This window comes from Saimiri boliviensis, chromosome X (assembly GCF_048565385.1).
Source record: "Saimiri boliviensis isolate mSaiBol1 chromosome X, mSaiBol1.pri, whole genome shotgun sequence".
NCBI lineage: Eukaryota > Metazoa > Chordata > Mammalia > Primates > Cebidae > Saimiri > Saimiri boliviensis.
This window is the reverse complement of record NC_133470.1, coordinates 29,574,360-29,587,474: the sequence shown is the minus strand read 5'-3', so window position 1 is coordinate 29,587,474 and position 13,115 is coordinate 29,574,360. Positions and strand designations below refer to the sequence as shown.

General features: G+C 36.9%; 1 protein-coding gene across 10 annotated transcripts in view; it reads left to right on the top strand.

The window, feature by feature from the left end:
- Positions 1 to 13,115, top strand: part of DMD (dystrophin) — a 2,654,855-nt gene that overhangs the window by 1,072,348 nt on the left and 1,569,392 nt on the right. For all 10 annotated transcript variants that reach the window (XM_074391460.1, XM_074391461.1, XM_074391462.1 and 7 more), the window contains 2 exons: positions 790 to 978; positions 2,196 to 2,377. In XM_074391460.1, the coding sequence (XP_074247561.1) occupies positions 790 to 978; positions 2,196 to 2,377 (371 nt within the window). The remainder of the gene's footprint in view (positions 1 to 789; positions 979 to 2,195; positions 2,378 to 13,115) is intronic.

Here is a 13,115-nt window from a genome sequence, read left to right as displayed (position 1 = left end):
TTTACTAGGTACCCTGGATCTTCTCTTTAGAATTTTGGATGCTTTGTACACTTTGTTCTTGTCTTTAGGGTCCAGGCAGAAATTCCAAGACCACCATTTGGAATCTCATTTAATATTCTCCTAATTAAATTGGGGACAGCATACTTCATATTTCTCCTATGATAATGTCCTACTATTTAAATCATGGCCTCTGAAAATAAAGGCTAACTCATAGAAGTCATTATGCTGTTAGAAATTTAAGATGAGTGGGTGAGGTTTTTTTTCTGTCTAAATTTTGCCTTCCTTCCCCCTACCTCCTTGTTTTCTTACTGGTACTTTGGACATCTGTGAATTCACATAATATGTGAACATTTGGAAATATTTTATTCCCGAGGGCCTCTCAGGAAGAGATGTTTCCTTTAATGCTATTGCAAAGGTATATAAGTATAATTCCAATAATGTATATGTAAGTTGTTGTAAATAAGAATTGAGAAAATTTACTGTGGATCAAAATTTATAACATTTAAAAAGCAACATGAAGAGGTGGTATACTAATTTACTCTTTCCAGTAATCTAGCAGAGCTTTAATACGATATTAATTTGATGTGGATTTTGATTGCTGTTTGAAAATTTATGTACGTGTGAGGAAGTTAAAATGAAAGCTCACTATTGTATGTATCTGCTGTTTATCTGATAATGCGAGTGGACATTTCTAGCATTTTAAATATTTCATTTGATTTATCATTTAATGTACTGGAACAGTCTGCAAAGACATTAATTGTATATCGCACAATTTATTTTATTGTGCAGCATTTGGAAGCTCCTGAAGACAAGTCATTTGGTAGTTCATTGATGGAGAGTGAAGTCAACCTGGACCGTTACCAAACAGCTTTAGAAGAAGTACTCTCATGGCTTCTTTCTGCCGAGGACACATTGCAAGCACAAGGAGAGATTTCTAATGATGTAGAAGTGGTGAAAGAACAATTTCATACTCATGAGGTAAACTAAAACATTAATTTACAAAAAGAAACATATGACTTGTTTTAATGCCAAATCATCCATTTTCCTCAATTACTCTCTTAGACCCTTGTATTTTGGAAATGTAGTTATTATGTGCTTGGGATTCCAACAGTCAGATTTAGCAACCATGGCAGGCATTTCGATCTGATTTGCCAGTGACTCATACAGGAATATAAAAGTCCAGCTTCTTTCTCTGTGTCAAGGCAATGCTAAGGCATTGCTTACACTCCTCAGTACATGTATGGTATTGGGCTTCACTACCCTCAGTGGGAGACTTTTCCTTGAGATGACACACTTGTTTGTCTTCCTTCCCTTCCTTATCCTTTTTCCTTCTTCAGCTCCCATGCAGACCTTCCTGGGAGCTCTTCCTTAATAGATCACTTGCACTGAAATCCTTATCTCAGGGTCTTTTTCTGAAGAAGGTGACTTAACGATCATTTTCCTTAATTCATATTAAAAGTGGTATTGGTTTCAGCTCCAAGATCTCTAATCATTTGCTTTACTGGATACAACTGCGTGGGGTGGTTTGCAAGAGTGCTAGCTATCCTGAGGGAAACTTCGGAGGGAACCAGCTACTAAATGGTTTGATGAGTTTTTACCCCTATACCCAGATCAGACAATCGATGTGAATATCAGGACCATTATGGACCTGCACCAGAGTTTCCTCTGGCTTTGCCTTGCTCAGGCATAGTTAACCATCTTTTGGAAACCATCATTTTCAGCAAACTAACACAAGAATAGAAAACGAAACACAGCATGTTCTCATAAGTTCGGGAGTTGAACAATGAGAACACATGGACACAGGGAGGGGAACATCACCCACTCGGGGGGTAGGGAGCTAGAGGAGGGATAGCATTAGGAGAAATATGTAATGTAGATGATGGGTTGATGGGTACAGCAAACCACCATGGCACATGTATACCTATGTAACAAACCTGCACGTTCTGCACATTTACCCCAGAACTGATATATATGGCAAAGGCATTATAACCGAAATATAGTAAATATTATATATTAAATACTATTTTTTACCCCAAAAAGTGGTATTGGGATTCTGCAAATACAAACTAAAGTCCTTTTACTGGGAATAGAAATCTAAATGGGCTACAAGTTTAAAAATGCAAACAAATAAAACTCAAAACCACACTGATTTACCTAAAGTTCTCATTACAATTGTTATCTTCCTTCTTTGTTAGGGGTATATGATGGATTTGACAGCTCATCAGGGCCGGGTTGGTAATATTCTACGATTGGGAAGTCAGCTGATTGGAACAGGGAAATTATCAGAAGATGAAGAAACTGAAGTACAAGAACAGATGAATCTCCTAAATTCAAGATGGGAATGCCTCAGGGTAGCTAGCATGGAAAAACAAAGCAAGTAAGTCCTTATTTGTTTTTAATTAAGAAAACTAACACATTTTGGAATCTTGTTATTATTTATATGAGGCTTGATGGTTAAGTTAAAATTCTCAGTTTGTTCCCAAGGCACACAGCTTTCTTTCAAGGGAAACTATAGTTGGATTTTCATGTCAATAACCTTTCGGTTTTCACTTTTATAACTGAAGAGCAGATGTTAGATAGATGCACTGTTATCTATAGAACTCTGTTTTAAGAGTTGCCAAAATTCTGTCCTAGTTAATATTTTCTAGGTTTTCCTGAAAAATTAAAATGTAAGTATAAAAGGCACAGAAGCATGCACAGGAGATTATGTACATAAAATCACTGATTAGCTACAGTTGACAGGAAACTTCTCTTCTGAAGAAAAAACCCTTGAAAATATTAAAGAGTTACTCATCTATACATGGAAATCCTCTTGAAAAAAAATTATTTAAACATTTTAGGAAATTCTTATTCAAATACAATGTATGCCTGTGAATTATCTTAAGAATATATATTGACTTAATAAAAAGAGTTTTGGAGACATTTATGAAAAATGATATATTTCTTATAAAGGTAACAAGCAGATCTCATCATTCTGGATAGGTTGCTTTGATTTATATTGTTAGATGTGTGTATTCATGTAGAGCCTATCAAGACAAGATAGATTTATTTTTAAATGAAAAGAAATGAAGTGCCAACTGTCAATTTGAATACATTAAGCTAAAGAAATTGTCCAAATGCCTTAAGTTTGCTTAGCTATTATTTATGAAGATTAAAAGCTTTAACACAGGACCAAAGAAACTCATTAGATATGCTAGAAGAATTGCTATTCCAGTACTAAATTATCGTGTGACAATAGGGAGGAGAAAATAATATTTTTAAGCTCAGATCTTTTGAAACAATAAATAAGGCACATATCAGATAGAAGTTTCATAACTATGTATGTATTCCAAGCCAGGAGATACTAGTCTATGCGTATTGATGTTATCCCCCTGCTATGATCATGGTGATGACTGTAACTACCCCTAGAGGTGAGACGTACAATAATCGTATTATAACTATTGAGTCTGCCCACCTCCCAGTGTTTACCAGGTCCACTAATTTACTCCATCTATTATCAATATTAAGATATAAGCTGTCTACTTGTGGTCATATGCCATCATTCTTCAGGTTAGAACTAAGTTCCACAGGTGATCTGTGGAACTTAACCAAAGCAACCACAAACAAAATTAGAAAGTTTTGAAAATCCAACCTCTTCTTTTACTGCCCTTGCCACAATAGCACCACTGTCTTCTCCTTTGTGCACTCTATTTTTCCATCCTCTCCTGGAGGCTAATTGCTCCGTTTTTCCTACAATCCCCATTTTCAATAGGACTAACAACAGTGCATTAATTATTCATATTAATCAGTTAATTAATTGCAGTGTGAAATTGAGTTGCAAGAAAATATGAATTCCTCCTGGAATGAAAGTTGCAACTTTTTTATTCCTTATCTGAAACATAAAAAAAAAAATTGTCTTTTGTCTGTAATTTTAACAATTAAAAAGATGTTCACTCAAAAAAAAAAAAAATCCCCCTTTCAAGGGATATCTGCCATTAAGTGAAGGATGACAGACACATAGACATGTGTGCGTGTAATTTCCTCACCCCCATCCCACTAGAGGATGAAAATGCTAAAATGGCAGTATTACTGCTTAGCTGAGATTGACATAAAAAATTAATATGTCCTTAGGGAATATGCAGGAGCTTTGTTACGTGTTACAGCTTTTAGAATAATTATCAAGAAGACGAGGACAGCCTTCTAGCTGGCATAGCTTTTACAAAAACATCTTACAGAGGTTTTACAGTGAGACATGTTACCTGCAATCACTTGTATCACATAGTCTTTTCTGGAAAAATTTCTTAAAAACAAATATGCAAAGTATTAGTTTAGCAAAACAAATTCAGAAATAATATGAGTGTTTATAAATAACAGTGAGTCTTCCTTGCCACTTTCACTAACTTTGTATGTGTTCATGCATAAAACCTATTAAATTCTAATGAGATAAGCCATTATGCAAATTTTGCTGGACCTGATTTTTAACAGATTTTATGGGAGGAAACAAAAAGCTGATTATGACAAGAGGATATTGTCAGTATTTTTAAAAAACTAATGTAGATTTTATTTACTGCCTCAAATAATTGATAAACTGCTCAGTTTCCATTGTCATGGTGATATCAATGATTAGCTTCAACTTGGAGCATTACCTGTTTTTTTCTAAATAAATGATTACTTTGGAGTAGAAGATTACTAGAAAATAATAATGGGTTAGTCCATACTTCTTTTGTCTCTCTACCTAAGACAGGGTTTGGATAGATCCAGTTGGAATCCATTATTTCTGGTCTAAGACTTGGTTTAGAGATTAGACAATGGTAATTGTAAGGGTTATTGCCAAGTTAAATGAGGAAACTGAGGCCGGAATAAGAAAAGTAAAAGCCAATTTATTCAGCTCCCGGACGAGGTTCTATGGTCTGGGAAATGGGCCAGAGAAGTCGGTCTAGACTTCCCAGGGCATGGGGTTTTATAGGGAGTGGAGGCGATTGATTGGTTATTGGGGAAACAAAGTGAAGGCAATTTCATTGGTTATAGGGAAACAGGATGTGCACGGGGTGGGCTGTCATTGGTAGGCAGGTAGGACTTCAGGTAAGCGGCTGGCAGGGGGAGTACGGGGCAGACTGCTATTGGGCAGGGTTTGGCGGGGCTTCTTTAAATTTTTGGCGGGATCGTCCAACGGTGGGCTACCTGCCGAGTGCAGAGTCTGGTGTTGAGTGCACACTTGGATGCAGAGTGCAGAAGTGGGCATTGGGGAAGCTACGTGGCGAGGCCCGATGCTGAGTAATGAGCACGGAATGATGACATACTTATCAGGTGCGGAGAGGGATGGGTGTGTCCGAGCCCCAGGTGACCCAACCGGCCTTAACATTTGTCTGGGCATGTTAAGTATATCCAAAGCTATGCTATAATTCCTAAGTTTATATAACAAAAGTTAAAAACCTATTGTTAATATAGATAAGCTTTTGACTACAATCTCTGAACACTGACACTTAGCAATTGTTAAGTACGATCTGCCAGCATACTTACTATTAGATTGCTGCAAAAGTAATCATGGTTTTTTCCATTGAAAGTAATGGCAAAAACCATGATTCCTTTCGCACCAACCTAATGGCAACAATCAAATTATATTTGATATATTCATTGTGATATATATATATATATATATATACACACACACACGCGCGCGCGCACACACACACGTACATATATATATCTTTATAAATATGAACAAGTATTAATGGAGTACTTTACATTATCAGAAACAACTAATGGCACTGGAGACTCAATGATCATACAAGGTCTGGCTCCAGATCTCATGAAACTTACACTCTAGAGAGGCTAACAGCCGATAAAAAAAGAACACAAGAAAAATACCAGATACAAATATATTTTCTGAAGAGATTATAAGGTAATGTGATAGAGAATGGTTGAGGGGTCTACTTTAGACTTGTGATCCAGGTAAAACTTTCAAAGTTGATCCAGGAAAACAATTTAGTTTGAGATTTGAATGACAAGAAGGTACCGCTATTTGCAGACCACAGGGAAGTGGAGTTCAGGGAGTAGCGCGAGCTAATGCAACGGCTCTAAAATGGGGACAGTTTGTCTTGCTGGAGGAAACAAAAGGCTATGGAGACTGGAGAGTTGCAGGGTGGTAAGTTAGATGGCTGACATCTGAGATGGAGTTGAAATATGGGTAGCAGACTGATTACATATGGTAGTGTCGGTCAGGGCTTTGAATTCTAGACCAAGTGCAAGCGAAAGTCATCAGATTTTATTTAGGGGATAGATAGGTCAAGAAAATGTATCAGTAAGGCCACTGGAGGAAGAAAGAACAGTTATTAGGCCAGTGAAGTTGGCCAGTGAAGAGATGCTAATATCTTAAACCAGGTGGTAGTTGTGATAAAAGTATAATCTATCTCAGCTAATTAGTTAATTTAAAAACTACTTCTGTTTAGTTTTAGTTCTTTTATTCCCCTTTTGACAGTCCAAATGTTTTTTTCCTTTGGAAATAGACATTCTTTCTTTGTGCCTACAGTTACTACCTTTATACAAGTTGCATCTAGGAAATACTATTTATTCCATAAACCACCAACAATTATACAAAGCAAGAACTATTAAAAATATAGAGAGAATAGCATGCTCAGATTTCTGCCTTACATAAAATCCACTCCAGTTTGCCTAAGGGATAAGGTCTTGCTTTCCCAAACACTTACTTATGTGAACTGGGGCAATTTACATGTTGTTCATGATCTCTACTTTATAGATCAATAAAACAGCAATAGTTCTATGAGGCTGACATACCTCTAAAAGACGCTAGGTGAGAAAGGGTATAAAAAATTAGTTTGTGAATGCACAATTATTATAAAATATAAAGAAAGATTATTGTGATAAATAAGATGATGGGCTGTCAGTTAATTATTTTTACCATACCATATCATATTTTATATATAATATTATATGTAAAATAATATATGCATATAAGTTTTTCTAATTTTTAAAAATTTTTGTAGAGATGAGGCCTTGTGATGTTTCCTTGATCTCAAGATCCTTGTGTCAAGTGATCCTCCCACCTTGGCCTCCCAAAGTACTGGGATTACAGAAATGAGCTACCAAACCCAGTCCTCACATGTTTTTTACTTTTTTTCTCCAGCCTTTTCTAATTGCCTTGCTCATTTTTATCCCAAAGGGTATAGTTGTGGGTCTTTCGTATGGGGATAAGGGGCATGAGCAGGATGATTAGAAATAAATTTGCAATTATTTTTTCACAATTGCAACATTTAAAAATATGCTTACAAAGGAATATCAGAAAAAAAAAGTAACTACGCAGATTCTTCTTCCTCTTTTCTTTCTGCTTTGTAACCCCATTCTCATTTGATTGTTTCCTTGCTAATGTATTTTCTCTCCAATTCTGGTGCTTTAATGGACATAAATTTATAATGAGGTGAAAGCTAATACAATAAAGAAGTTGGTTAACACATCTCCAGCCACAAAAGAATTTGGCATGACTATGCTGATATTGGTGAATTACAAAACTTTACCAATGTTTATAAGATTTAAATCAAAACTAAGTGCCACTGCTTTCATAATTAAAGTAAAATAATTAACGCAAGAGAAAATGTTGACATGATTTGGTTAGAACCCCTTAAGAAGAGTAAGCCAAATGATTTTTTTAAATGCCGTAGAATACACTTGGGATGGTAGGAGGTAAGGAAGAGGGAAGATAAACATAAAACTTCCAACTGTGGAAGTACAGGAAGACAACTGGCATAGGGACAACAGAATATTTTCTTCTCTATGAATAAACAAATTAATTTGATTGAAAAATGCAACATGCAGAGAGCAAAAAATATTTACTGACATTTTTACAAGGACTCAAAGTTAAGCACGGCAAGTTCCATCAGCTTCTCTGATAATTGTGGTTAGGACATGCAGGCAGAAACTAAAACCTTTGTGATGGTAAAGGAAAAAAATGAAAGCAAGTCAGTAAGGAGGCCAAGTGAAGTTGTGTTCTGGTTTATATCCGCAGGTGAAGAGATATCAATAGTATCTGGGTAGAAACACAAGCCATAACATGGAAAATAATTGTGAATCACCATCAGTGCTTTCACTGGAGAGAAAAATACACCTAACAAATATGGCTCATTTCTTTTGTTTCCCCAAGTGTCTACAGTATTTGAATCTTCAAGTAAGATAGCATATGTGAGAGTGGATAGAGAAAAGGAGGTGCTAAACAAGTGAGTGGGTTATTTTCTCCCAAGTACAGTGAATAGCGTATTGCACGTGTGAATATATGAACGTATGGATGAACAATTAAATTTTCTAGGTAGTTCCAATCTTTGAATTGAATTCATTTTAGTAAATACTTTGAAGGTGCACAATCTCGAACTCCTAATTGTGATTTTACTTCACAGTTTAGTAAATTCATTGATCTTTTATTTATTTATTTTTTTACTTCTTCCAATGTTAAAGCAGTAATAACTTGCAGATCAAGGTGGTGCAGAGCCAGAGTCATCAGCATCACCTGACAACTTGTTAAAAATGCAGAATCTCAACTCTCACTCTGATATACAGAATCAGAATTGTGCAATTTAGCAATATCCCAGGTGATCCCTGATCAGTTTAAGTTTCAGAAGCACTGATATAACTGTAACTGTGACAGAGTAGAAATCTAAATTTATTTGTAAACCTCTACTTACATCTTCTGTTCCTTTGTTTCTATCAAGTAAAGTGGGCCAAATATTTTAATTACTTTCTCAGAAGCTCTAAAAATGGTGCTGATGATATTTCATTCAGTCTTCATATGTTGATATCATCCCCCATGGATGATTAAGAAATAGCAAGACTCTGGTGCAATAATATGTAACAGAGACAAAATATGAGTGTTGATGAGTATTGACAATTCGTTACTGGACTAATAGGAGGCAGGAGTTATTTATATATGATAACCTGACATTTGGTTCAGTTGCAAATGGATATGGTCATGATACTTTTTCTGTAAATAAAAATAATGTGGGATAATGCAGCTAAATGTGGACATCCCTTGTTCTAATAATATAATGCATATGACTCATAGTTTAAATTACATACAGGAACGCTAAATTTCTGGAATTCACAGAAATGAGAGAGCAGTATCTTCAAAAACAGTGCTTTCTCACAAAGATAAATAATGCTGATACGGTTGGGCTCATTTGAATTGTAGTGCCCATAATCCTCATGTGTCATGGGAAGGACCTGGTAGTATGTAATTGAATCATGGGGCAATTACCCTCATGTTGTTCTCATGATAGTGAGTTCTCATGAGATCTGATGGTTTCATAAGGGGCTTTTCCCCTTTCGCTCAGCCCTTCTTCCTGCTGCCATGTGAAGAAGGACATGTTTACTTCCCCTTCCATCATGATTGTAAGTTTCCTGAGGCCTCCTCAGCCATGCTGAACTGTGAGTCAGTTAAACCTCTTTTCTATATAAAAAACGGAGTCTCGGTTATATCTTTATTATCAGCATGAGAACAGACTAATACAGTAAATTTGTACCACAGAGAGTGGGGTGCTGCTGTAAAGATACCTGAAAATGTGGAAGTGACTTTGGAACTGGGTAACAGGCAGAGGTTGAAACAGTTTGCATGGCTCAGAAGAAGACAGGAAGATGCGGGAACGTTTGAAACTTCCTAGAGACTTATTGAATGGCTTTGACCAAAATGCTGATAATGATATGAACAATGAAGTCCAGGCTGAGGTGGTCTGAAATGGAGATGAGGAAATTTGGGGGAACTGGCATAAAGGTGATTCTTGATAATCTTTAGCAAAGAGGCTGGCAGCATTTGGCCCCAGCCCTAGAGATCTGAGGAACTTTGAACTTGAGAGAGATTATTTATGGTATCTGGCAGGAGAAATTTCTAAGTGGCAAAGCATTCAAGAGGAAGCAGAGCATAAAAGATTGGAAAATTTGCAGCCTAACAATGTGATAGAAAAATCCGTTTTCTGGTGAGAAATTCAAGCCTGCTGCAGAAATTTGCATAAGTAATAAGAAGCTGAAGGTTAATCACCAAGACAATGGTGAAAATGTCTCTAGGGCATGTCAGAGACCTTTACAGCAGCCTCTTCTACCACAGGCCTGGAGTTCTAGAAGGAAAAAAAAAATGATTTTGTGGAATGAGCCCAGGGGCCCCCTACTCTGTGCAGCCTCAGGACATGGTGCCCTGCATCCTAGCTGCTTCAGCTCCAGCCCTGGCTAAAAGGGGCCAATCTAAAATTCAGGTCAGTGATTCAGAGGGTGCAAGCCCCAAGCTTTGGTGGCTTTCATGTGCTGTTGGGCCTGTGGGTGAACAGAAGTCATAAATTGAGGTTCGGGAATGTCTGCCTAGAATTCAAATGTTGTATGGAAATACCTGGATGCCAAGGCGAAACTTTGCTACAGGGATGGAGTCCTCATGGAGAAACTCCGGTAGAGCAGTGTGGAAGGAAAATGATCCAGTGATCATCTCCATTGCAGGAACATTAAATGGAACACTGTCCACCCAAAAAAAGCACCTTCGTAAGCTTGGAAAATCAGATGCATGATTGTAGTACCTGGTTTTGGGTTCATATCACTGAAAGAGGCACAGAAGAGATTGGTAAAGGCAGTATTCTATCGTCTATACCCCACACAGATTCTCCACTGGTGCAATGCTTAGTGGAGCTGTGAGAAGAGGGCCATGGTCCTCCAACCCCAGAATGGTAGATCCGCCAAAAGCTTGTACCTTATACTGTGTGCCTGGAAAAGCAGCAGACACTGAATGCCAGCATGTGAAAGCAGCAGGGATGGGGGCTGTACCCTGCAAAGCCACAGAGGCAGAGTTGCCCAAGACCATGGGAGCAGGAGCCCACTTCTTGCATCACTGTAATGTGGAGTCAAAGATCATTTTGGAATTTTAAGGTTTAATGACTGCCTTGCTGGATTTTAGACTTGCATGGGGCCTGTAGCCCCTTCGTTTTGGCCAGTTTCTCCCGTTTGGCTTGGGTGTATTTACCAGATGCTTGTACCCGCATTGTATCTAGGAAATAATTACCTTGCTTTTGATTTTACAGGCTCATAGGTGGAAAGGACTTGCCTTGTCTCATATGAGACATTGGACTTAGACTTTGCCTTAAAGCTGGAATGAGTTAAAACTTTGGGAGCCTGTTGGAAGGGCATGAGTGTGTTATGAAATGTGAGACCATGAGATTTGGATGGGGCCATGGTGGAATCATAAGATTTGGCTGTTTCCCCACCCAAATCTCATCTTGAATTGCAGTTCCCATAATCCCCATGTGTCATGGGATGGACCCTGTGGGAGGTAATTTAATCATGGGGGTGGTTACACTCATGCTCTTCTCATGATAGTGAGTTCTCATGAGATCGATAGTTTTATAAGAAGTTTTTTCCCTTTTGCTCCACCCTCCTTCCTGCTGTTATGTGAAGAAGGACATGATTGCTTCCCTTTCCTACATGATTGTAATTGATCTGAGGCCTCCTGAGCCATGCTGAGTTGTGAGTCTATTAAATCCCTTCCCTTTATAAATTACCCAGTCTCAGGGATGGTTTTATTAGCAGAGTGACTCTGGATTAATAAATATAGTAATTTGAAAATTAAGTTTATTCCTTCATTCATCTATCTAACAATTATTATATACTATGTTCCTAGCACTATTTTAGATGCTGAGAATATGTCAGATTCACTTCCTCTCTTACTGAGCTTTCATTCTAGTGGAAGGAGACAGACAATCAAAATATGTATATCGTGTCAGATGGTGTTAAATGGTAAAAAGGAAAAGAAGGCAGATGATAGATTTAGAGAGTGAAACGTTATGTGTGCTACTGTGTATCAGGGAAGGCCATTCTAATGAGGTAATATTTAAGAGGCTCAAATGAAGGGAGGGAACAAGTCATGCAAATAGCTGAGGCAAAGGGAACAAGCAATTGGAAAGATCCTTAGGCTGGAGTGAGCTAGGCGTGTTAGAGAAAGAGTGTATCAAATGTGACAGAAGTGGAAATGATTAAAGTCTGATTTATTACTAAAAAATTTCATATTAAATTAATAGACTATTTCAGAGAGCAAATTTAATAGAAGTTGACATTTTAAGTTTAATTTTGATATTTCTGATTGAGAATGTGTTTGCATTTTTGTACTATGTCTTCTTATTCATAATTAAATTATACTGCTTATATATTTAAGAAATATTTATTCAGTGTCTAATATGTGCCAGGCACTGTGTCAGATGCTATGTAGTGGCACAATTATTGAAGTTGAGAATGGGCTTCTATTGTCATATAAATGAATATAATCTCAGAGTGTCAACATTACCTATTCTTACTAGAGATCATTTCAACAGTCTTCCAAGCATTATATATTATTATTTGTTCTAGGCTTCTGATGGCATCTGCAAGTTTCCTAATTTTTTTTAAAAGGATTTAATCAGGAAGATTGATTTGAGGGTTGCCGTAATATATTTGCCACAAGAATCCTTTGCATCCAGCCACACAGTTTCTTTGTGTGATTGTTACTAATCTGAATTTATTCTTTTCAGAGTCAAAATAAATTTGGTTGCATTTTAACTTTAACCTTTTCTTGGATAGTTGAAAAATATTAATAATTAAACTGTTGAACAACTATATGGGTGGAGGACAAAAATAGGATTTGAAAACAATGACACATTTTTGATTCTCTCACAGAATTCACTATAAAAACAATACTGTTATTTCTCACCTTCCATTAAGTAGGAAAATAAATGTTAGTGCATTTTTAATTTTGTCAAGAACGTGAATGTTTAACTTTATTTCTAGCTGTTGGACAGACAACTTTATATTAGGTTCTTTCTAAAATATTTACTGTGAGGTTGTGATTTTAAGTTTGGCCTCCAAACCAGGTTACAGGGTACAGTATAATAATAACTATTGCAATAGTGGGAATTTTTGAAAAATAGACATGTCATGCTCTCCTTGGCTTCTTTCTTAGCCCAAGATGTCAGCCTACTGGGTGGTGGGAAAGAAGGTGCTGTAAAGAGGAGAATGAACACATTAGTTTTAGGGGAGAGAAAAACAAAAATAACATAATTCTATCAGACCCTTGCCTCACTTCATTCTCCAATGGAAACTACTATATTAGTGCCTGAGATTGATACACAGAA